The 26221-nt window shown below is 38.2% G+C and overlaps 1 protein-coding gene across 6 annotated transcripts in view; it reads right to left on the bottom strand.

Annotated features, from left to right (window-relative positions):
- The window catches only part of MPP7 (MAGUK p55 scaffold protein 7), a 152922-nt gene that overhangs the window by 8289 nt on the left and 118412 nt on the right, over positions 1–26221 (bottom strand). For all 6 annotated transcript variants that reach the window (XM_065627580.1, XM_065627579.1, XM_065627578.1 and 3 more), the window contains 2 exons: positions 7884–8054; positions 975–1055 (listed from right to left, as the gene is read on the bottom strand). In XM_065627580.1, the coding sequence (XP_065483652.1) occupies positions 975–1055; positions 7884–8054 (252 nt within the window). The remainder of the gene's footprint in view (positions 1–974; positions 1056–7883; positions 8055–26221) is intronic.

The raw sequence follows: 26221 nt of genomic DNA, 5'->3' as shown, positions 1-26221 counted from the left end.
GGGAGAGGGATTTCTTTACGTGTTTGTTTTAAATTATAACCACAAATTTGGAGAGAAAAGAGAGAAGGCAGCTTGATGAATACTGACAACTTTTAGAGAAATATTTTTGGGCAAATGATTGCATATGCTTCAATGTGTTAAATATTTGGGAACATCTGGCGCTTCGTTGTTGTTGTTTTCAATAACCAGCTGAAGCAAATATGTGCAAATGACATGACTTGCCAAAACCAAATGTATTCATTTATCTACCTAGGAAATTAATTCATACATATACTTGATAGAATACCTGTACTTGCAAAAAACCTGTGACAAAATTTCCCAAATTCAGAATGTTGGACCTATATTTTTGAAGGATCTCTATAGGAGGCACGAGTACAAGTAGAAAGCAAAACAAGGAATGAAAGTCTAACAAAAACTGTTAAGTGTTTCACATTGAAGAAACCCCAATAAAGTATTGTGGAAATCAATTTAGAACATTGTTATACAAAGTAACACCACTTGGTCAGATGGGGGAAAGAGGAAAAAAATCCCCAAATCAGCTTTTCTGGAGTTAATCAAAGGGATTTAATTCATTTATTCACATAATTAAACTGGTCAGCATCACTGTTTTCAGCCTAACATAGAAAGGCCATTTTGCTGAAAGCAAGCATTGGTAACGGAATATGTTTCACCACTTTACAGCCAAATCCAGGGTGTTCTTTAGCTGAATTTCATTTACTAAACCTCACTGACATCAATCACGCTAAACTTGTACTAAAAGTCTACTGCAATGCCTCTGAGCCAAAACGTCCTATCAGTTTAATCAATGCTATTTAAAATACAACTGCGGCAGCACTTTAAAAAATTAGAAAGGTAATTTGGATGCCAAGCACGCATTTAGGGACCCAAATTTGAAAGTGCCTTAAGGTAATGCAATAATAAAGGATCATAACGCACGTATAGCATTAGGAGAATAGAAGTGTCTTTCTACTTACGTGGCACCGTTACCCCGTAATGCTGGGTGTCACTGATCAGCAATTTCCGTTTAAGTTCATTCAGTCCAACCCCCACAGGACCTGCAAGGAAAAAAATGTGCTGTTTCCCAACAGTCAGTTCTATCTAGTCTTCAGGTCTAAGTGCTCTCTGAGGTAAGACTACATAGCATATGGCTATAATATATACTGGCTTTTAATCAGAGTCATTTGGAAACGCCCATGGTTCTAGTCTCTCCTAGAACATCCAGTGCTGACAAATTTCAGGGGTGTAGTTGGCAGTTACTCTGCTCTGACATTACTACTGAGGAAAAATCAGTGAAAGAGTTGACAGCAAAGCTAACTTTTCTACAGCAGCTCCCCTCAATATGCACTTACCTCCATCCTCAGCCCTGCTCCAGACCCTTGCACCCTAACCTGCAGCTTCCCAGCTAAAAAAAACGGTTTGGCTCTTCATTTTGCCAGCATATCCCCAACTCGCGGACTGGGGGACCCCAGCTGGCATGCAGCAAGTCTCTCCGCAAAGTCCCTCCACACGCTCCACATGCCACCGTGGCCTCTTCCTCGCTCCCTGCAGCTGCCCCATCCCCTGCCAGAGCACTGTCCCCATCGTGTCCCCATGCCCGGGAGCACCCTGCTCCCCCAGCAGGGTGGAACACCGCTGGGCTCTGGCCGGCTGCGCTGTCACCGTCCGCCTTTCGACTGGCCCAGGGTGGCATCGCACAGGGAGAGGAAGGAAGGGCAGCGCTCGCCAGGTCACAACCCGCTTGGGATGTTTGGGTTTCTGTCTTGGTTGTTGATTTTCTTTTAAACTATGCTCGTCTCCTGCCTGCTGTGTGAACTGGTCCAAAGCAAATGTTTCCTTCTTCACACGGCTGCCAAAGAGAGACCACTCTTGGAAAGAGGATGGCAGGAAGAAACAAAGACAGCACGGAATTTTTTCGACCCGTCTCCTCCACCTCCACTTAAGTACTGCTGTCCTAGAAGCTACTGAGCAGGCATTCCTCTTGGCTTTCGGGTTGTGCCCAACTCTTAGCCACTTGCTAGTGGTGCTTCAGGTCTCAGGGAGGACACTCTGTCCTGTGAGGTCTCAAAGGCTCCATGGGCAATCGCTGCCCTTCGCGCAGGGCTCCAGCCCGCCTGGCCCCTTCGGTGGTGGGGCCGTGGTGTCGCCAAGGGAGCTCAGCTCTGCATGCTCATGCATTTCTGACGGGCGCTGGCTCCGCTTCCACAGAGCCAGGCCAACAGCAGAAGAGCAGAGCGAGTCATCGGAACCATATCCCACATAATACAGGGATAATATGGTGGTTGTAAGAAGAATTCCTGCTCTTCTAGTAAAAGCGACACATTTATGCATGGAGGGCCTCTTAAGAGAGACATTTTATACATTAGAAATACAAAACCTAATAAACATTTTAATGAAGTAGTGATATATTGGTTAATTACCAGCGAGAGTCAAAAAGCAAAGATGGATGCTTCAGCACCTTCAGGTGCCCATTTGTAAAACTGACTATCTGCCCTGTCTCAAGTTAGAAACACAAAATGATGAAACGCAAATGCTTCCTACTTTCCTACCATCCCCAGACTATGGTCTCTCTGTAAAACCTTAGAGATTCTGCATTTCTAATTTTTATATGTTTACATAAGTTAAACACACAACTACATTTCAAGTTCCATCTCTGACCTTCCTGTAAATTAATCTATCAGTACGTATAAATGTTTATTTAATATGGTGTACAGCAGCCTCTACTGGTGCATGTCTGCAGAGGAAAGCAATGTGTCATGTCGGTAATGGCACTACTTTTGTTCTTATAAAAAAAAAATTCCTTTTTTAATAGTAAAGCTATTTAAGGCAAGTATGGATTTTTATCAGAAATGTAAATAAAATTCTCAATATATCCTAGTAAAGTAGAATGAAACAAGTGGAGTTCGAGTAAAAAAAAAAAATCATTGTATTCTTTTCAAGAAAAAGACTTTCCCCATCAAATCTACACAAATATTATTTCCTCTGTCTACATGCTGTCAAATCAACAATATGCTTTTAGCTCTATTTATATATAAAGAATCCAGGCTTTGCTTCCTGTAACGGATGCCTTGGAAACTTAGATCAAATCTGTTTCCAGACCACAACCGTATTACTACTGTGTCTCCCCCTCCATTTAAAAATAATCTTTAAATTTACCTACTGTATATTCTTCTATTTCAGCACTGTCTTCACAAAACTCTCATAACTCTAACATATGGATGTTGAAGACTGATTCCTAATTAGCAAAGCCACCCATTATGCTGATTTTTACACTACATCTCCCGAGCATAATGTACACTTCTCTTCTGAATATTCTTTTCATTTTGATACAGCAGAGAAAGATGTTGGTTTCTAATAATTATGAATCTGAACATGATTTGAACTTAAGTCAATGAAGCATGAGGATTGAAAAGGACAGTCCAGATTCTTAGGGTAAAATGCCAGGCATGTGGGATCTATGACTACAGCATAGATTTGGTTTACTATAAATCACCCCAGGCAGCAATATTTAGAGTTATGGTGACAGATTTAGAGATATTTTGTTTATGTTTTTAAAGGAACATTTATGTTGCTTGCTGTTGCATGTTGAGTCATGTAAACTAAGTAATGGTCAACTACTGCACAAATAGACTGTTGTGCCTACCTCATTTTTCTGAGGGACAATTACGGAATTAAATGACCAATCATTAAAACTTTCAGTAAATTTTGTACCATTCACACATCTGAAAAAAACTGAAAAAATTGTTTGATGTCTATTCGGGTCTCAGAAGGGTTAACCCAACCAGATGGTATTTTCCCACAGATACATACTGAGCTCCTAGAAGTCTATTTGAAAGAAAAAAGAAAAAAGTGGTCTTCCAGAAAAGAATTTGGGAGTTAGGTGACAACATCCCTGCTGAGATCATAAAGACCCTGTATAAAACATGACTTGACAGAGGTTTTGTGGCTCACTTTTTCCTGCCCTTATACATATATATATATACACACATATATGTATAATATTCCTTCCCTATAATGCAATGATTGCACACACATGCCCAACTGTAGTTCAATGAGATACACAGCAGGAAAGTAGAACATAATTTTTTGTGTGTCACAGTAAATTATAACTAGTAGTGGGAGTGTACTTTGTGAGTTGCTGTTCACAGGATCAGTGAGTTCATACTGGCATTCCCATGGGCAAGGCTATAGGCAATATGTTACATCCTATGTATTCACCACTGGACCATGCTGACCTACCCATGCCTTCAACCAGGAAGGTTTAATGAAGAGAGCAATTCTAGGTCTATTTTGTCATTGTCCAGATAGTTTATGTGAAGCAGTTTGGCCATGGCAGGCCATTTTCCTGCACCACCGCTGTAGATCTATTAAGTCTCTGCAAGCCACGACTGAATACATGTTAAAGGTAAGTCAGGCGATGCAGAAACCTAGGAGCCACTTCCATTTCATCCTTCCCGCCTCTGAGACAGACCTCCACACAACTCCTTCATGATAAACCCCAAAGTGGATTTTTTAAAAAAACATAAGCAATATAACAATAGAGAACTTTTCCAGCCCCAGATTCCTTTTCTTCACAGTGATGACCAGAAGGACACTGTTGTGGAGGGCACTGACAGCCTAATTCGGAGACAGAGAGACTTTTCTCACTGTGTCACAAACCAATAATAACTGCTCCTTCGTGGTTACACACCTCTGGTCCTCGCTTCCACCATGGCCCACACAGGACAGATGCATCTCGACGGGTGACCACAGCATCTGAGAGGCTTTGCACGCATCTGGTGATACCACCGCCCACACATGACTGCGTGCATGCTGCGGGACATGCTCATGGTTTATTACTGCTGAGCTTGCTTTATTCTAGCACTGCCCCTTCAGAAAGCTCTGACTTGGCTGATACTACGCCCTGTATACTATGTGCCACATCCATTCTGACTCTTCGGAAATAAAATTTGTGCTAGTCTGGCCCTCACAGTTACTGAAGCAGAAGCCTTTGTCAGCAGGACTTTTTCCTCATTAACATAAATGAAAATTCTAGTGTCTAAATAATACGTTTCGTGTTCAAATATTCTGCCTTTGCCTGATAGTCCTGTAAGGTATCATGCTTAGGATGCAGGCAGTAGATGTGAAGGAAGACTTCAAGGATTTTTTGCCATCCTGGGAACAGTAAGTTACCCGAAGACAACTGGTGACACGATACTGGATAATTTTGGTTTTAGCAGACTCATCACATTCATAACAACTAAAAGTACAGCAGAAGCATCTTTATCATTGCTGCTTCAGATGATCTGTTGTTTTAGCCCCAAGGATAAGCAGGATTTTATTCATGAACCTACATTTGCAGACAAGGTAAATCCTTGACAAACTAACACATCTAGCTGAACCAGAGACTAGTATATATCACGCTACAGGGTGTTAAAAATTACTGTGTGTGCAATTTGCATCCTATAAATAAGACTAGACCAATCTGAAATGAAGCCAAAAGAAATTTCCATTTCAAAGTTGTCGAACTCCCTCCCCCTAAAAAAGGACAAAAGAAAACCTAAAAAAGCCCTTCCAACAATAAATTATACATTCAGGCCTAGCATGACACAACAGACATTTAATGTCCCCACCAATTAGAGCTAGAAATTAATTATCTGTCCCTTTGTTTCCTGGTACTAATATCCAAATTATATTTGACGGATTATATTGAATGCTGCTACTGGCACACAAAAAGCTTTTTAAATGTGTTCGCTTCTACTATACCTGCATTGCTTAGCTCTGCTAGTTTTTCCACATTTTGCCCAAGACATTTTTATGGTATTGGCCAGACTTAAGCTGCTCTTAATATCCAGAGAAAAACATTAGAATTACTGAAGTCTGCAATAAATTCCTGAACTGCTTTTGTTACTGAAAAAGCACACTTTCTTCATTTGATTTATTACAACAAAAATCAAATGAAATCTCTAGGTATTCCTTAGATCAGACATATGCAATTTGTTATAAAAAGTCTACTTATCACACTTTTGCACTGCGCTCTGTTGATGTAACTGTAAGATCAACTCAACCATGTTATTACTTGTTGTATATAGCCCACAATCTCACAGTGATCACACTAGTAGGTGGCTGAATTTTAGTGCTGGAGAGTGACAAAACTGTTTATTAAAAACTAAATTCAATGTTCTCTTGGATATGAGTGATATAAAAACACAGCAACTCAACAGTTCCAGTCCCTGATAGAAGGTCATATTTCTCTGCTCTGCTGCTTTCAGAATGGAGGAAACTCTACTAATGAGGCATCAGCCTATTTGCTACTGCAAAAGAAACAATAAGCAATGAGACATTACTCATTGGTATGAAATGTTTCTCACAACTCCTTGGTACTCCAATGGTTACCTTTGAAAAATTTAAGATAATGTACTTTCTGTTTTTTAGGAGAGGGAAGCAATGCATTTTGATTAGATAATAAATGTTGTAGGGAAGCCATGGCAGTGACAGATTATAGAAGAACAGAAAGCTGATGACATCTTGAGTCATCTGCAGCTACGTTTACATCTGTTCCTGGCCTACAGAAGTCCACCTCTCATCCACCTTTCTCTCTACTTGTCTATTTACCTATTCTAACACAGTAGATGTTTCCTTCTACTTCTATATTCTGTCTTTGCTGACCACAGGTACTTATTCTGGTTTTTTTCCTTCTTTTTTCCACATAGATAAGTTGATTGATCTCTAAGAGCAGAACACCAACCTAATTCTTTTGAGTTTTGGTACAGCTTGACTGCCAGGTTCAGACTAGTAACCATGGTAGCTATATTTTATTTTCAACTCCCTTTGGTTTAGCAAGGCTTCAAACATGACCTCCTAAGCGTCCTTGTATGCAAGACGGGACATCCTGTCTAGACAGGTGGACTACTGTCTAGACAGGTGAAAAACTGGATAGATGATTGTGTCCAAAGGGAAGGGGTTATTGGTCTGCATGCTACTGGGTGACTCATTACAAGCAAAGTTCCTCAGGTGTCTGTCTACCCTGGGACATACTCTGTTTCATATCTGTATTAATAACCTGGAGGATGACACAGAATGGGCCCTTATCGAGTTTGTAGATGCCAAATCAGGCCATGTAAGTGACTTGCTCAAGGGCAGGGCTTCCATTCAGAGGGACCTTGATATGCTACAGGTGCGGGCTCACAGGAGTTTGTGAAATTTGATGAGGACAAATACGAAGTCCTGCATCCGGGACAGATTAAGCCCCACAACGTTCCAGGCTGGGGACTGACCGGCTGGGGAGCAGCCTGGATGAAAAGGACCAGGGGGTCCTGGTGGGCAGTGGACTAAGCACAAGTCCACCATGCACGCTGGCAGCAATGAAGATGAACAGCCAGTTGGGCTGTATTAACAGGAGCACAGCCCGTAGACTGAGGAAAGTGGTTCTTCACCTTTACTCAGCACTCACTAGACCCTGTGAGAAATACTCTGTCCACGATGGGCCCTGCACTACAACAAAGATGTTGATAAACTGGAGCAAAGCCAGCAGAGGGCCTCCAAGGTGGTTGGGAGCTGAAGCACATGACCTGTGAGGAGAGGCTGAGGGAACTGGGCTTGTCTAGCTTGGAGAAGGGATGTCTTCAGGGCGACCCACCAGCACCTTTCAGATACCTGCCGAGAAGATGGAGGCCACCTCCTTACTGAGGTGTGAGGTGGGAAGACAAGAGAAGACATGGTGGGAAGACAGGTTCCCAAAGTTGTCATCAGCAACCTGCTCTGAATTCACTGTTAATCCTGCTGAGTGGGAGGCTGGACCAGGTGACTTCCTGAGATCCCTTCCAATCTAAATGATTTTGTGGTAAGCATTGTGCTAATCAGCAGTCCCCTGTTTTACCAGGTCAAAAATAAAGAAAACAACTTACCAACCAAAACTACGAGTCTGTATTTGTCATTAGGTTGTCGTCTATATTTTGCAACTTCTTCATATGTTGGGATATCTGCTGTATCATACTGATCACTCTTCTTGCACTCATACATAGATTTGTTTGTTTTTTTATCTTTTCTGCTAAGACGAAAGCTTCTTCTAAAACCAGCTGCAATAAGAACAGGTTTTTTTCAAAGTAAGAAAATAAGTCTTCTCAAAACATTTGAAAACAGTCTCTTCCAAACATTCAGGGATTGGTGCATGGAATAAAAAATGTACTATATGCTTAATAAGCCTGGTCATTAGAATGTTTTTTCCTGCAGTTTTAAACTATATCAGGTGCCTACTTAAGATGCAAAATTAAGATTATCAATAAAATCATAACAGTTGTAAAAACAAGCTGTAAAATATAATTACAATACGTTGTTAACATATTTAGATAATTTGAGTCTCTTATACATTAGTATATACACACAAGGAAATTCATGCAACCTGGACTCTCATACCACACTTAATGCATTTCTATTAAATCACCATGGCACACAGACACCAAATACAACATATGGTGGAAAGGGTTAATGAGAATTAACTCCTTGAACAATTTTTTTTTTGTGCTTAGTTCCATGCTGATGGCATAAAAAAAGTGCACAAAACCTTTCCTGAAGATGTTTAAGAGTAAAACCAAACATTGTTAGTTAAATTTCAAACCACTATGAAACATCTTAGACAGTACAGTACCCATATTGGGGACGGGTTAGCATGAAATTAAAAGTTAATATTCCTATTAAATTTGCATTTACAATTGCATCAAGAGTGTCACATCGACAGTGCCTATCTAGAAGACTGGAAATTTCATATAGATTTTAAGTACACTCAAAGGAGATTATCATAGGCATTTTCAAGTAGAAGAGCACAAAAAAACCTTCTACACTATATGTTAAAAACTAATTTACTCCTCTGTTAGTGATTACCTTACAGTTTTCCAAGTGAATCCTTTACATTGCATTATATTACATTTTACTGGTGTCTCTGTGGCACCACTTTTGTTTGAGAAGGAACTGCAGGAAGGACTGCAAAGGACTGCAAAACTGATTTCATTTGGGGGGAGCGGTAATAAAGTAAAACACAAACTACATTCGAAATACTGGAAAAATCCCAACATATTATTTTTTTTCTTCCAGAACATTTCATAGGACAGTAAACACACGCAAACTTTTGGTGACCCCAGATTTTTCAGCAGTATGTTTTCATAAACTTGTAACAGCACTTATGTTTAGGTGTTTGAGAAGTAATCATATTACAATTTTTTCTTCAAAGGTAGTATCTGGCAAATTCAAGACTCAGTTCTGCAAATATTTAAAACCAGATCTGAAGCTAAATCCTTCAAGGCTTAGTTACAGGCTTAGCATTTCACACACACACAGTTCCACTTAGCATAAATCTTTGCAGAACCTGGATCACAGAGGATGTTAACCATGTGATTTTATGGATGTGAGCCCCTATACCTATGGGAATCTACAACACATGCATCCACACAAAAAGGGAGGAAAAATTTATTTGAGAATACAGTGATGTTGACCCATTCGTATTGAAAATATGAGTAAGTAAAATGAAAATTGAAGGAAGAGCAGAAGAATTAACATCCACAGAAAAGGCTGGTGACATTTTAAGAGCTACAGTATGGTACAGACTTAGAAGGACATGGGCAGGGATAGAAAAGGGACCAAAATATGAGATATGTACACATACTGAAATAAACCGAGTTATTTTATTATTTAAAAGTACACTGACACTGAAGTGACAGCAGGCAGAAAAGCCCTGTTGGAGTGCTGATAGCTGTGAATTACACTCCCAAGGGAGGGCCGGGGAGAACTTGTCTGCCCCAGGGTGAAGTCCGTCATGACACGAGGATGTTTTCTTGCTACATAACTACACCTAACTGTATAGACACATAGGAAAAAAGGTTAAAAGTAACATTAGCAATACAGGCAACTTACAAGTTTCCTGAGGCCTCATCTAAAAGGATCCAGATAAAGATTAAAAACAAACAAACAAACAAACAAACAAAACAGTTGCCCTAAAAGCAAGCTTAAAATTGTTCTGAATTTTTTTCTGTATAATCATTTTACGGGGAAAAACAAAAGACAAAAAGAAAAAAAGACATGAAAGAAGAATTCTTCGCCATTCTCTACTAAATGGTTTACAGAATAAAGAGCTTTGTCATAAAGAAGAGAATCCACGTATCTGGAACAGGTAAAGAGTTAAGGGTAGTGATCAAATAAAGCTAAACTGATCATCCCCATTCTAGTCTGGTGTTGACCTCACAAACACCAAGAGCTCTGTGCCTCTCAGTAGTTGCTCACAGAGCCGTTACCAACAGCTTGTTAACCTCAGCTTACATGTCAAAATGCAGAATCTTTAGGAAAAATATTATTTCTGCAAAATCTTCATATCAATTCAGTCTCTGTTGGTAGGTTTTAGTAAGATCATTTGTAACTTGTTTCTCTTTTCTTCATTCACTTTATTCAGATTTCATTACCAAACTACCTGGTGGTAGGTTATTTAGGAATTTTCATCCTTTCTTCTCTTAAAAGAGGAAAAAAACCAGTGTTGTTTTCGTGGGGTTTGTTTGTTTGGGCTTCTTTTTTTCCACCAAAAAGGATCAAAATCTTTCAGTGCTGTCTTAAGGCTGACTTATCCCTTGTCACTTTTAGAGGCTGCATGTAAAGCACCCCAAAGACTCAGCTGATACGGTTCCACTGTGAACACAGTTTTCCTTGATTAAAACATTTGCTATTTCTGTGACTGAAACTCACTGGTAAAATGAAAATAGTAATATTGTCCTGTATTTATAGAAGGCTCAACAAGTTCACCTAGGACTTAGACTTTACAGAAAAGCTATTATACTAATTAAAAAGAACAGATGAACATGGGAGCCAGAGATAACGAAGTAGATTTCCTGTATGGCTGATTTCTCTGCAATGTGCTGGTGAAGAAGCTCTGTAAAACTACTGAGTATTAAGAACCTGTGATACACCAATTGCTTTGTCGCTTTAAGACTATTGCCAATTTGAAAGTCATTTTAAGTGTTCCTCAAAGCCCAGCTGAATAGCCCTATAGAGAAAGCCAAGAAAGCTTGCTTTAAGTAGCTTTCGAAACCAAGGAAAATGTACAGTACAGACAGAAAGGATGAGACTGTTTCAAATATATGCAACGTTTTTATGATTCTGCTACTGCATTCCTGGAAACATGACTCTCTGTCTCTCACATCTGCCATCATATATCCCCACATATGTGGCTTAAATTTACTACGACCTTCAGAAGGTATTTTATAAAAAACCATCGATAAATATTTTTTGTTGAACTCTGCATTTATGATTGTGTTATAGGTTGGGCAGCTATGACTGTGCAAAAAGATTAAGCTGAACTGAAAAAACATCATGCTTGCAAGGAATAAAACCATTTATGAACAAGCAAAAATATTCTGCTAATGTTTGCATATTTAAAAGTTCAGGAAAAATGAAAAAAAACTTCATATACTTAAATTAGCAATAAAGCATTATTAAAATATAGTGAATATCACTACAGAAGCAAAAAACCCAATACTGATATGCAATAGAAAAATAAAGTTTATATAAACTGATTAAGCTTAAAAATAAATTCTTATAAAGAACAAAGAGAAAAATAATTGCTTATGATAACATAAACCTCAATGAATATGAAAGGAGCTGCAGGCTACACTGTCTGTGGAATATGGATATCAGCAGAGATTAACCTTAGCTGCCAAGTATGCAGACTATAAAATAAAAGGGGAAAATTCTGTTACTAAATGAACATAAAATTCTGAACATTGGGAAGCTTGCATCAGCTCACTGGTTTCAGCTACATGATCAGAAGCTTATTGAACATGTAAACCCATAAACTACTGCTGGAATGTAACAGGCTTGGTGAAATAACAGCGCTGTGAAGCAAATATGAAGAATAAATGTTCTCAAGCTACAAATGTCTCCAAACTTTATAACACGTCTCAACATGAAATAAAAATCAAAAGCCGCTACTAATAAACCTAATTAAGGCCCAGCAACAATCCAAGCGAAACTACTTACATCTCTAAGAAAAAGAATGAAAAAAGCTCGAGGAGAAAAGTGTGATCATTTAATCACTAGCAATATGCATTTGGTCATCTCAGAACAACATCCTTACATTTACATGGAGAAATCCACTTCAGCCTCACACAGAAATCGAAACTATAAACAGGCAATGCATGAACCTGTCTCCCCTAAAATATTTTAAAAGGATGCTGACATACAAAGTTGTGCTTATTTAATTATATAATTCTAAAGAAGAAGTGAACAACTATGCTGTGTGAATTCAAATCCAAGTATATACGTTACAGTAGAAAGTTAATTTCCCAAATTCAGATAAATTACACTAACAGAAAATACTATAATTTAAAGTCACATACGCTTCATAAATTTCCAAGTAAGGCTCTAGAAGAAGCACTTACATACACTTTTGTTCATTTTTATTCATTAAAACAAGTGCTTAAGTGTATGTTTAAATTATGTATAGTCTTCACTGAATTTAGTCTAATTTTACAGAACTTATAGTGGAAAAATGCTGTTTATGGGTAAATGGACTTGCAAGTACTTTTTGTATTTGTATTACTGACAAAAGCAAGTTTGGTACCGTGGTCATTATCTAGGTTTGAACACAATATTTTTACTAGATATTTCTGGATTTTTTTCCCCCCCGCCAAATATTGAGGGTTTTTATACGAGTATTTCTATTGTTACATAGGAACTGCACAAACACAGAGCAGACTTCTTGCTCTGCTTGCTTCTGGACTGATTCCCAGCTTGCACATTTAGACAGGTTAATAAAAATTTAGATTATGTCTGGATTTTTAAGACAAAATTGAGAATAGTAAACAGATGATATTCATCTATATTTACTGTATGTTCATAAAGGTTCAAGTAATGTAACTAGAATTTAAGCTTGGCAAAGGCACACTCCTAATGTTCTCCCCAGCAATTCCTCAGGAAATTACTGCAGAAACATATAGTACTATACTGTGAATTAAATATTAGAATTCGGTGAAAAATCATGAAAATTATCGGAGTCACTTTAGAGGGAAGGGTTCAAATTAATAGCAGTATAACCTTGGACATAAAAGATCTGACCGCAGATGGTACAGACATTCTGCTTTCTGAAAGCTGCCTCTGCTGTTGCTCTCCATGACCACCTTGTGTGTGTCTCAAGCACATATCCTTTCAGAGAGGGTCAGACGTTCACAGAATATCCTGGTTCACAGATCGAGATGCTAACAAATACAGAGCTCTAAACCCATAACAAGCCACAAAATCAACTGATAATTCATGAACTGATATTAGAATTGCTGTAGTTCACTTGATTTGATTACATACTATCAAAAGCGGCACGAAACATGACTTAGTCATTTTGGCTTTAGGAAGTAATCAGTGTATCCATAGTTTGAAAACTGTTTCTAGACTTTAGACACATGAATGATTTACCATACTTCGACTTACCTCATACTCACTGCCCATATGTGTGAATACAACCTGCTGTAAATTCAAAGTAATACAGGTCAACTCCTCCATCAACAGTTAGGCTAACTCAGACTACCTTGCTCTTGTAGCAGCTTACAACATATCAACAGTTACTCAGGTGTCACTAAAATACCCTGAACTTGTTGGTGTGATACAAGCCCTTCAGTGACAATGTTTTGGGTTTTGTTTTCAGGGTAGTATATTTAATCAAGACTTTATGTTATAATGATGAAGAAACTTGCCTAGAAATGCTTAGTTACTTAGTAATCAAAGAGTGCCATAAATGTCTATCATATCTAAAGAACAAGCACATTCAGAAAAATTGAGATGTTCAGGATTCACTTCAAAAAACAATACTGCAAAACACAGAGGGACATTCAGAATAAGCTGTTTTAAAATATCAGACATACTTGTTTTCCCACCTTCCGGAAAAGCAACAGGTGGGAAAAAAAAAGTCTTTGAAGGCCTGCAGCACCTTTGGGATTGAAGGAATACATGGTGAGTGGAAAAGAAACAGGCCTCTCCAAAGCAGGAAGGTGGACTGCAGCAGTTCGATATGGTGTTGGCTTCCATGTACGTAACAGAGCGTTTATGAAGTGTCTTTGCCTAGGACCCTTTTACCTTATAGACTATCCGAGTTTTAAATCTTGCACAGCATAGAGCTAAGAGCTTTGTGTCCTCCCTGCAGCTGGTCAGCAACTTTAGTTAAAATTATTATACTTCAGTTATTCCGCAGCAGTATGTTCCTTGAGAAAATGCAAGTGAAAAATAATTTAGGAGAAAAGCAACCCTGAATGTGTCTGAATGGGATTGGGCTTCTAATCCTTCATGAAACAAGGAGACACTGGAGTGCATGAGAAAGTTCGAAATAAAAATCACTGTGTCCTGTTTCCATGTGCAAAAGAATAACATCAGCTTTCAAAAGCTTGATCTTAAGAGATGATAAGTTTTAATGAATGATTCTTAGTGAAGAGCTCCAAGGAACCTCTGATTTCTAAACCAAATAGCTAGCTATTCACAACCAGTGAATATCCTTGTGTCCTTACCTCAAAATTGTTCTTAACTTCAGAGGAGCCTTTTTTTGTTCCTCCCTGTTGTTCTGTCTTCTGGCTCTCCTCTCTGACACCTCACTTCCAACAGCGCAGAGCCAGCATGAGAAGGCTGAAGGTGCCATCTCTGGACTGATGGTCACACTCCGCCGCATGGAAGCTCCCAAGAGATAAACCATTGCCTGCACTGTACAGCAGCTCTTCAATAATTTTTGTAAAGTTTTTCCTAAGTAAACTATGTTCCATCTTGATTTTTTGTTCTTTGCACCTGGGACAACAGTAGCTCCTTCCATAAGACATCTCCTGCCTACATGATTGAGCCTTTTTGGAATGGTAGACCAGAATGTTTCACTGAAAGGCTACAGCACAAAGAAAAGGTGGATTCTATTTTGCCACCTTCATTCTCAAATAAAGTAATCAGCCCACTAAGATCTGATTGCAAAACTATGATAGTCTGATCTGGAGAATTCATGCAATCTGCATTTGTGGACAGAAAGAAAAGATGGGAGGGTGGGGGGAAGGTCCTTTCTGTTTTAAAGGAAGATGCGGTTCATGTGGAATCAAATCCAAAGTATCATTTTCCAAGCGTACTTCAATCTCTCAATACAATTACGATTCAACATTAATTTAGTCGATTAACTAACCAAGGTAAGAAGTTTATTTTCAGCATGATCAGGTGACTCTTAGTTCCGCAAGTACATGATGAAATTATACCCCATTAAGGTTTTGGAAAGAGGTTAAAGTTCTTTCAATTACATGGTTTGTGTGTTCCTGATGTTGTTTATATTCCACATTTAAAAACAGTATAGTGCAATATGAAAACCATCTTTAATATACCGTACTGGCCTCGGATGTTTCAGTGAGCCCAGCGGCTTGGATGTACTAAAGCACTTTGACAAGTTTCTTCCCACTCCTCTTGTAGTAGGAGGATGAAAGCCTTGGGAAAAGGGCTGGTTGCCACAAAATCCGCTCCAGCCAGCCTTCAGCTGGCAGGAATTCTGGACAGTTTCAACTAAAATATTTTTACATAGCTTTTAAAATGGCACAAATTAAAAAGCTGAAACATATCATGGAACATTCACCTTTTTTAAATGTTACTTTTGTTTGAAAATTGGAATCTTGAAGCTGAAGCCAAAGGACTCCTTCCCCTCCTCCTCTCCCCTCCTGACAATGATACATTGAGCTCAAGCTAGCTTTAAAGCTAAATTTAAGCTATTGAGTTATTAGGACTTATTTTATTTTGCAACGTGGAAAAAGAACCGGTGCCTGCAAATCTGCTCTGTATTCTCACTGAATCCTCCCCAAATGATTAGATAGACATATACAAACAAAGTGTACGCAAAACTTGGATAAAACCTTGAAAGTGTGTCTTTAAAAACTTAGTCAAACTTTTCACAACAGAGTAACCTTCTTGTTTCATTAAACACATTGCTTACTTAATGTACAATATTTTTCCCCAGTTGATATCTATTTTTTATTTTGACTTAAAAATCAAACCAGTATTTTATTAGCTTATGTTGAACCAGATAAAGGCATACGCTACATAAATCCTTTATGTCAAATCCAATGAGCCATTTTTAAAACCTTAATAGTCATGCTTTTCTCATGCAGAGTAAGGACATTTATATGCAGATTACCCCCAAAAGCACAGTGGACACAGTAGTTCCAGGGAAAAGAAGCTGAAAGAAAGGAAGAAATTGTCTGTTGTAACCAATTGCTCACCTAGGTAGGATCCACTGTTGTGACCAGCACATTCAGCATCTTCTGGACGAAGGGTAAAAGCATACAGAATAAGAGCCAAGAAATAAAGCAGAATAGTTAGAAGCCCAGCAAAAAATACAGAAGAAATTACTTTAAACATGACAATTATACAAAGCATAGCATTAAAAAGCCTTCAATAAGCCATTTTCTTAAAAACATAAAACAACATATATTGTTTTATATTTTAGCTGGAGATATTCTAGAATTCTAGAATTTTGCAGCATGCACACTGATGTTTTTACCTTTTCAAGCAAAAATTGTGATGACAGCAAACATTCTAAAAAGAATTCTAACACTGTATTATTCACACTTTATCAGTTAATAGAAAATATGATGCCACTTAAAAGAAAGCAAAATGTATTTGACGTAAATCAAGCTTTTTTTGTAAATTATACATTATCAGACTTTAGCTTTAAGTTTTGGCTCACTGGATTAGACAGAAAGGTTTTTGATCAAAAACACATCCTCCCATTTGATATAAAATAGCTATAAAGTAGATTTTTTCATGCCAGAGGCCCTTTGATCAAAAATACAAGCTACAATTTCTAATGCCTTTATAAACAAAGGCCTCTTAAGTTAAAAAAAAATTACAAGAGATCAGCTGCTACGACTTTAACATATGCTGCAAGCATAACAGGAACCGGCTACACTCAGAGAGAAAACAGTAAAGATGATACAACGTGGATGAACTTTCTGCCATCTCAGAGAAATACTTTGTCAGTATTAATTAGAAATGCAAGACCTCTCAAGGCCATGTAATTAAGTCCGAACCATCTCTTTCCATCCCAGCCCGCCCAAGTTTTGCTAATATTATTTTATGATACTACTTTTCTATACATATCTTCCAGAAGTTCAAGAGAGAGAAAGCAGTTTAAAACAATAGTTCAAATTACTGATCTTTACATGAAACAACTAGGAATATTCTGGTATTTTTATCTACTTTAAAAGATGATTTGATGTATTTCATGGCAATATGAAAACATCATATGTATAACATCTCTTAGAAACGTTTGACTATATTCAATTTAATTCTAAACACATGTTCTCTAAATAAAATTATTGGGTTATGCAGGGAAACTTTTGTACATGTACCTTCAATTTCCTCTGAGAAGCACAAAGGAAAAATAGGAAAGGAAATCATTAAATGGAGTGAAAACATAACTTAAGAAAGAAAAGTTAAATTGAAGAAGAAAAATGCACCTACCACACTCAACCGCTTCCTCATCTTAGAACAGCCAAAAAACAAAGTATTATTGTTTAATACTTCATAAATAGGAAAAAATTTAGCTATGTAAGCTACTCTAAAATCCTCTTGATAGTACCTATTATACTGAAGCATAGACCAACATACCAGCACTGAGTTTAACTTACATGTTTAACTACACTCAGTTAGAAAAGAACCTAAAAAGACATTGAGATATTATGTGTACTTTAAATTTCCTATATGAGATTTTTTCACTACTTATTTGGTAGCAATGACCTTAGCCAGTTGTCATGGAAGTGCTCGTTCATATTAAATACAAAGTTTGGTAATTCCATTTAATCAGTCTTAACCTTGAATTTCTAAGAATCACTACCATGAACATGATCTCAGTATTTTTCTGCACTTACAGTAACAACTGCTACTGCCCTTGGAGCTGGGTTTTGGAGAGGTTTTTTGTATTTCTTGAATGTCTATAGTTGTACCTGAAAAAACACTGAAAGAATTTATCTACTCATTTTTCCTCTGACAGTATCCTGATATAATAGGTGTACTTAAGATTTTCTGATTACCTATAGTAAGTTAATAAACTTCTGCCTCCTTGATAGTGGAAAACAAACATTTTTACAGTCATCTTTGGGCTTTTACAGAAAAGCAAGATAAAGAATTTTTGTTCACAAAGATATTATATACTAAGGTCTAGATTTATATAGATATTTTACAATCTACATCTCATTCAAATTTCCTTTGGAATATGGATAAATATGCCTAAAATACAAATATTTCAGGGTTTCCATGAAGCATGTCTTTCCTTGAAATGTGAAGAAATTATTCGAGAGATATTTTACAATCTTTCACGTGTAACTGATGTACCAAACAAAGGTGAGGTCGAAACCCTCCTGCCTGACTACATGGGAGAGCTTTTCCCATTTCGTGTTATGAATTGGATACAAGAGTCTCTTCTGCCAGGGGAAGAATACTGTTTTGCAGAATCCTTTCTTGGTACTTTTTTTCCTGAGGACTTATGTTTTAAAATAATAGTTTGGAAGACTTCCCTAAAGCCTATTTGAAAGTTATTTCTACACTCAAGGTGACCATACAGTTTTTGTAGGCTGGAAAGTCCTCTAAGGTGAGCACTGCTTGGTTGACCACATCTGGTGCCTTAAAAGAGTGCCGACAGTTTTGTGAGTTGAGAGCGAAATCGCTGGATCCTTTTCCCTTTGCTGACCTTAAAAGCTCCCAGTTCTTGAAGCGACAAATGCCCCAAAGCTGGACTCAGAATGGCAGGTTGGCTTACAGGTACTATTTCTTTCTCCTCTGTGCTGAGAGACCTCTTACACTTCCTGACATGTATGACAAGTTTGTCTATATTTCCATGGCTTTTAATAGGCTGCAATGTATCTCCTGAAAAGAAGTCACTCATGCTCAAAGCCAGTTGACATCAATACATCTAAAAAGTCTCCTGAAATCCACAAAGTTATTTGATTTAACTAGTGGCTGTGCATTTCAAAGTATTCTGTTTGGTATTTTATCATTGCAAACAGAGAAGTCCTCATTTAGGAACATGAAAGACTGGGCCAGGAGAAAAACAGGTCTCTATGTACAGACAGGTTTACACTCACTCAACCCTGACCGTTTTGGACTTTTGGAGACCTGCAAGAGTGGGAGATGGTGGAGCTACAGCAGCAGGGCTGAGAACATCCGGAGGAAATGCAGGCTTCTGGGCTACCCCTGCTAGGGAAGGTAATGGTCTTGTCCATCCATGGTATACATTAAAGACATTAGGATTCCCAAGTGCACCAGCTGGTGCCAGAGAGCACAAGCGAAAACACAGAGTGAAGCAGTTCTGAATTTTTTGCTGAAAAATCTTCCTTCTTATTACTGCTCTTGGCTTTCTTGGGCTGCTCCTACGGTTGAATGTAACAGTTTATAATGAAAAGATCCAGGAAATCGATGGGTCTTCACAGCTTCACGCAGCTATGAAAAAAGTCATCAACATGGAGCTCCCAATTTGAACTTTACCAGGAATTTTACCACGGCTACTGCCTGTCCTTAGTAAAGCCAGAGGTTATTTGCCAGGGAACTTTCATAGAATCATAGAATAGTTTGGGTTGGAAGGGACCTTCAGAGGGCATCTAGTCCAACTCCCCTGCAATGAGCAGGAACATCTTCAACCAGGTCAGGTTGCTCAGAGCCCCGTCCAGCCTGGCCTTGAACGTCTCCAGGGATGGGGCATCCACCACCTCTCTGGACAACCTGTTCCAGTGTTTTACCACCCTCATGGTAAAAAATTTCTTCCTCACGTCTATCCTGAACCTCCTCTCTTTTAGTTTAAAACCATTACCCCATGTGTCATAACACCCCCTTCTAAAAAGTCTGTATTTTGTTTCACCATTAACTAATACAGCTCTGGATGTTTGAAGCAGTTGTGTGCATGAAGCAGATACATGCCTAAAGTTTCAAAGTTTGGAGACATTAAAAATTGGGGTAGATCTTCTGAGGCCAATCTAGTTTCACTAAATTGAAGCAGGACGAGAAAGGAAATAGAGGTGTTCATCTGAAAAGAACAAATTAGAGACTAAAAGAGGACAGAGACTAAAGAGGAGGAAATCTGATGGGAAGCAGGAAAATAAAAGTAGTGGCAAAATGAAAAAAAAAAAGGTAACACAGAGCAAATAGAACACTGAGAAAAGAAGAAATAGTATCAATTAAATGCAGTGTGATAAGAAGGGAGAGGAAGTTACAAAGAAAACAGTCATGGAACAGGCTCATGAAACAACAACGAAGCATAACCAAGATATAAATGGGAAAAAAAGAAATAGGAAACACAAGTGCAATGGAAGCTTAGGAAGTAGGTGTTTTTATTCATTTTAGAAAGACTTCAATGTAGCCAATATGCTATACTATAACAATGCAAAACAGTATTACATACACTGTATTTTTGTATGTATTTTAATGGAAATATACTCAGATTTGGTTTTGGGGGCCTCATCTAAATTATGTTACTTATGAAGCTCAAAAGCAGTGCCATTCTGGGAACTTCCTCAACTCTTTGGAACAGTCCAGCACCAGATTAAATTTTTAAATTTTTGCTTTCTTTCAACAGTGTTTTCATCAAAGGATCTTACTTAAATGTTTCTCAGTCTAAAATTAGATCCAGCAGCTCTGTTCCGTTTTTTTATCACAAGGAAGTTACATTATCCCTTAAATTCTATTTCACTCTAGTAAACAAGAAACTGTGAGGTACGATGATCTGCATTATAGCGAATATATTAAACACTCCTGATTTTTTAGTGACAGCCCCACATAGTAATTGATATTTATACTGTTTTGCAGTTTTTTATCCTATGGTTTTGTAGATTGAACTATACATATACATTCATGTTATAGAAGATTTACAGTGATCTAAGTTAATCCTCTCATAACATCATCAGATAACAGTAGGTCTAGCAAGATAATCTGGAAAATGAAGAAGGATAGTCTTGCAGTGAAGGACAGAGCAAGAGTTTATGAGATCCATTTCCACTTCTGTCTCATGTGACCTTGACTCAAATGTCATCCAGCTTCAGGTTTCCTTAATTTCTCTGTAGTAGCAAGAAGTTAATATTTGTAAAGACAGGAGACTTCTGAACAGAGATGCTAATGTGCTAATTTAACTCTATGGGTCTAGGTTATTTTTTGTTTTTACTCATAGCTATCTGCAGGTAGGCAATCAAGTTTCAAATATGAACACAGAAAAATACTGAGAAGAAAGGCAGAGTTAAGATTTTGCAGCAATTACAACAAGGCAAAAGAGTCCTACTCTACATTTATCCTAAATGTTTGCTCTTCAAATACAAGTGGAACAAAGCATTCATTCTTTTAGCCTGTTTAAATTCTTTTGTTGGCAGAACATGATCTTCAATTCACAAGACACTCAACCATGGATAGAGTGGGTTACATCTTGGTTGAATGAACAACATTTGGCTGCAGTTAAATATTTCCTCTTGCTCATACAATGCCAATCACATACAGTAAATCAAAATTGAAAGTAAAATGGGGTTTAAGACCTAGAAAAACTATACGATGATGGTTTGCCACAGTAAGTATTTACATTTAGCATTAAATATACAGAACAAATGTATTTACAATGAAAAGACATCTCTGAACAGCTCTGTCATATATGCTACGTACATATACATAATTATATATAACTATACACACAGGGTATGAATATACACATACGCATATGCATGCATGACACAAGTTAACAGAAGTTACAGGCTACACTAGTATAAAATATAAAGTTACCAGCAATTTTCATACCAGAGACAACACATACATATCATAAGAATAAACACAGTAACCGCTGTGGAAGCAAAACTATGCTGAAGGCATATAATATCTTGGCCAATTATTGTAGTTCATAATAACTGCAGAACAGTAAGTTATTTGGTTGTTAGTCAAAGGAATTTACTTTTTTTCCTCAAAACAATAGGCGATTAGTGTTTTATCTACAAGTCAAAGTAAGCTACAAATGCAAGAATGAGCATGTTTGTTGGCAGTGACTATTACAGTCAGAGCATGAGTAGTCTGTGTTCAAGCTAACAGGCTGGGAACTATTACGCAAATGAATTCTTGCCCATGCTGAGTCTCATATCACTCCTAATTAGGTGGGATGCGGTGACAGGAGAACTCACAGAGCCAGTTCCAGCTGCAAAGTTGCGCCCAAGCTAAGCCGACCTCCTAAAGCCAGGAGTGCTGTTAAGGGTTATTGAGGAACAGCAGGTGAGCAGGTTTCAGACACAGCGAGGCTGGTTGCACGTAGCCAGGTGCAGCAGTCCTGCACACCCCTCTGCACCCCCTGTGCGAGGGACACCGCACATCACCGTCCCACCACGCGGAGGGTTAGTCCTGCTCACACCCTCCCATGCATCTCTGTTCCTTTACTTGCATTCCATTTTCCTATTTTCTCTTCCATGCTGCTTTTTCTTATAATTTTTTCCCCAGTATAATTTTCCCATAGTATTAATGCACAAGCAACACTGGTTTTTGCCGAAACGTCATTGCTGTTAAGTATTAAGAACAATGCTGAAAAGGCTTGAGAGGTTTGGTATCCCTCCATCATCTCCACACTGACTCAGAGCCTGGGAAGTAACAATATCAATCTTGTCAGCAGGTCTGCACATGTAGCTGCTACCTATCTCATGCTTTTAAAACTTATCAAATCTTAACGCTGAACTTATGGAGGTCTTCTACCAGTCATAAAAACCCAAAACAGGCTAGAGTTTATATTAGTAATTTTTCCATTCACAATTTCAAAATCTTTACCAAAACAAATATGTTAGTGTTTGATTTAAAACGAATCAAGAAACAACTGAACTATAGTGTAAATACTGACTAAAGTAATGCTCTTGCATAATACTGTTAATTGTGCTAATTTAATAATCTCAAAGCCCATCTTCTGTGGGGTTTTGCCTAACGGGGTTTATGGGCAGCTTTTGTCCATCTGATCTTTCACTGCCCTTGTTGCAATACTTTCTCCTTTTCTTCATCCTCGATATGAAATTTCACTTCCCCGCTTTTCCCTTTATTTCTTTATTCCTTCTTTTTCTGGGTCTTCCTCTCAATGTAAAATCATCTCTTGTCAACATAGGCTCCATCTATATTATCAATTTCCTGCCACCTTACACTCAGATACCATCAAACTATGCAGCCTCTCCATTTGCAAATGAAGAAGTGTGATTTCACTTACCTTTCAACATTTAATGTATACTGTTTTGTCCCTTCCTCCAGTGTCCACATGTCAAATGTTTTTCTCTTTGACCAGTGCAATGTGAGTAACATTCTCTTATCTCTTTCAAGAGAATAGCTAAATTCTTGGAGAGGTGTACGTATGTATCTTCCACAAAGCTAAAGTATTTACTATTACTTATACTCACTTTACACATAGACACAATGAAATAAGTTGACTTGGCTACTAAAGTGAAACTAAGATTTGGCATTTCCATTATAAGCCGATCCTTTTAATAGTTTAGAATTAGGTTGGGTTTCTGTTGTTTTCAATGTAAATAATTATTTCTGAAAAGGTTCCTTGGAAAAGGTTCCTCCCTTTCCTTGATATCTGTATACATATAAGCATGGTCAGCTTGTATGTACCAAAAAAGGCCACTTGTTTTGCTTCCAAATTTATGATACACAAATATGTGTACAGATTAGCAACTTCGAACAACATGCATTGCTATGCTGAAAAGTATAAAAAAATCAAAATTGGAAACAGAAAGAACACTTCTCAAAAGTAATTCAATCTAGCTCATCACAGGTTTTGAAACATACTTGATTATCACACCAAATCCTGATGGACGTTAATGTTACTGTGAATACAGTTTCTGACTATGTTTCAGAGAGTTTGTTTTCTAGACAAATACAACAGTCTTTCCTACTTGCAGAACTGGCTTGAGAGGGGAAAAAAAGAAGTTGTAGGATACTTCTTGTAAGTTATATGATTTTGAGTAATTTTTAGATTATTTTTCAAGTAAAAAGGACACTACTATTGTGGCAGCACACCTAAGAAACCAGAGCTGACTCACGTTTTCTTGGTATCCAAGAAAATAGAATATTTCTCCTTGATTCTCCCTCTTAAAAACAAAGGTATGTACCCAGGTTTCTTCCTCACTACAAAACATGGGATCTGTGGAATGAGGTGACTGAGCAGAGCAGGCTGACATCCAGTGCTACTTACCATGTCTCAAGAAAGCTTCCTAGTGCAGCTCCCTGTCCATCAGGAAAGGGACTTTCATTGGCAGCTCTGCTGAAGTCAACAGGTTTTCATCTTTGGAAAGCTATCAGAATACGAGCTGGCAAATTGCCCTTTCCCTCCAAACTGCTAACGGAATTCAGGTCATACAACTTGATGGGATCAATTGCAATAGGAAGAAACCTCTCAATATACAGCTAGTTCAGAAAGATCTACAGAACACCAGTTCCCCACACAGTTACCCTTCCAAACATTGGAGAACCCTATATTAAGCTGAAATCCTGTAGTACAGGATTAAAAAAGAATCAGAAGAAATCAAGCATTATCGATTTCCCACCTCCTTACATGGGATCTTGTTAAATACAACTTTAGAGGATAATAATCAGCGGGTCATAGCCCAAAATACAGAAAAGGGTTTAAAAAACCAGAGCCAGCAGTCCTTTCCAATTTTCCGCTCCCTGTGTCACCTTCCTTACTCGTTTCCGCTACCGGCAGTATGCCGTTTACTCAGCTGAGTAATGCGCGATTTTCCAGCATCTCCCAAGTTGAGTAAGGTGATCGCTCTACACAAATAGAGACACGGCCTCCACATCTCACAGCCTCATGGCTGTGCTTGGTAACATGAAAAGCTGCCTAACCTTAGAAAGATCACAAGGGTGCGGAGTTTCCCAGCTTAAGTGGAATCTTCTTGAAAAGCCAGGCAAGTGGAAGGCTTTCCTGAGAGCAGCTCGAGCAACATCCTAGTCACAACATTTTTTCTGTAGCTGAATTCTGGTCCTTAAAATGGCCACCTTTATGAAGGATCTGAATTCCCTCCCAGCACTAAATGCATGTGTAGTTTTTGAATTAAGGGATGGCCTCTACTCAGAACAGCACTTCCCCTCTTCCCATGGAAAACTGGCAGAGGTAGCAGCAGATTGTCCCAAGAAATGAGGAAGAGAGAACATGACAATCGTACATCACTCTGCAGTCTTTCCTCCTTCAAGACGCACCACTGCCTTCAAGATTGTATTTAGCTGGACCTTGCTTTCTCTAAAGAAAGTATAAAAGACAATGACAGTAGGCATACTGCTTGACCCTAAGGCTCTGTTGTGTTGTAAAGGAACGTGGAAGAAGAGGAACATTTCTCCCTTGTTTAAGCTAATTGAGGCAAAGACAGTGGAGACAGCAGAGACAACAGCAGCCAACATCATACTGCGCTGCTTCTTTGGGTTGTAATTTTGGCAATTCCCAGTCAAGTTCAGACTGCCTATTTGGAAGGGTGAGATGCATCTTGTAAAACCTTTCACTTGAAGATCACTAAAAAGATGCAGTCCATTACGAAATGAATCATGCAGTGCTGCTGCAGAAGGTGATTTACCTCTTCAAAAGCACCAGTGCCACCTTAACTGAAGGCTCTTGTTGAGGGGATTATCCAGATTCAAGAACAGTGGACAGAGAAAAAATAGCTATACCCTTGGATCAGACGCTTTTCCAAAACTGAGGCAGAGCAACTTGAACTAGAACCTATAGAAACAACAGGTTTACTACAAACTGAAGGAGCTCTTCTTTGTTTCCATGATCTATGTAAATTAGAAAAGCTATAGCACAACCATGTAATCTGTTCTTGTAATTACAAAGCTAATCAAAGGCTTTGGAGTTAACAATAGCATTCGGGCACACAATCAAATAGTAAAATGAAATGAAAGATTATTAGAAAACTAACAGTAATTGTTAAGCTTTAGAACACAAAAGCCATAGCAAGGAGTTAGGAAAATTGCAACAGAAACCTCGGTGAGAATTTTTAAAGTTAAAATCATTTAGTTCTGCACTGAGTGTGCCAGCATCCACTGTTTGCCATAGTACCCATACTTTCTGGTTTAATGTTAGAGAATGAAAGATGGTTGGAAATTTTAGACCACTTTCTGAATATTTCTAGTTGAACTCACAAACATGTTTGTATTTAAGATTTAGATCCTACTGAAGCATGATAGTTTCTTACATTGTACTCACTTGGTTATGAGTCTGTACAACTGAAAG

Source organism: Caloenas nicobarica, chromosome 2 (genome assembly GCF_036013445.1).
Source record: "Caloenas nicobarica isolate bCalNic1 chromosome 2, bCalNic1.hap1, whole genome shotgun sequence".
Taxonomy (NCBI): Eukaryota; Metazoa; Chordata; class Aves; order Columbiformes; family Columbidae; genus Caloenas; species Caloenas nicobarica.
Note: the sequence above shows the minus strand (reverse complement) of the source record. Positions and strands in the feature narration are given on the sequence as shown.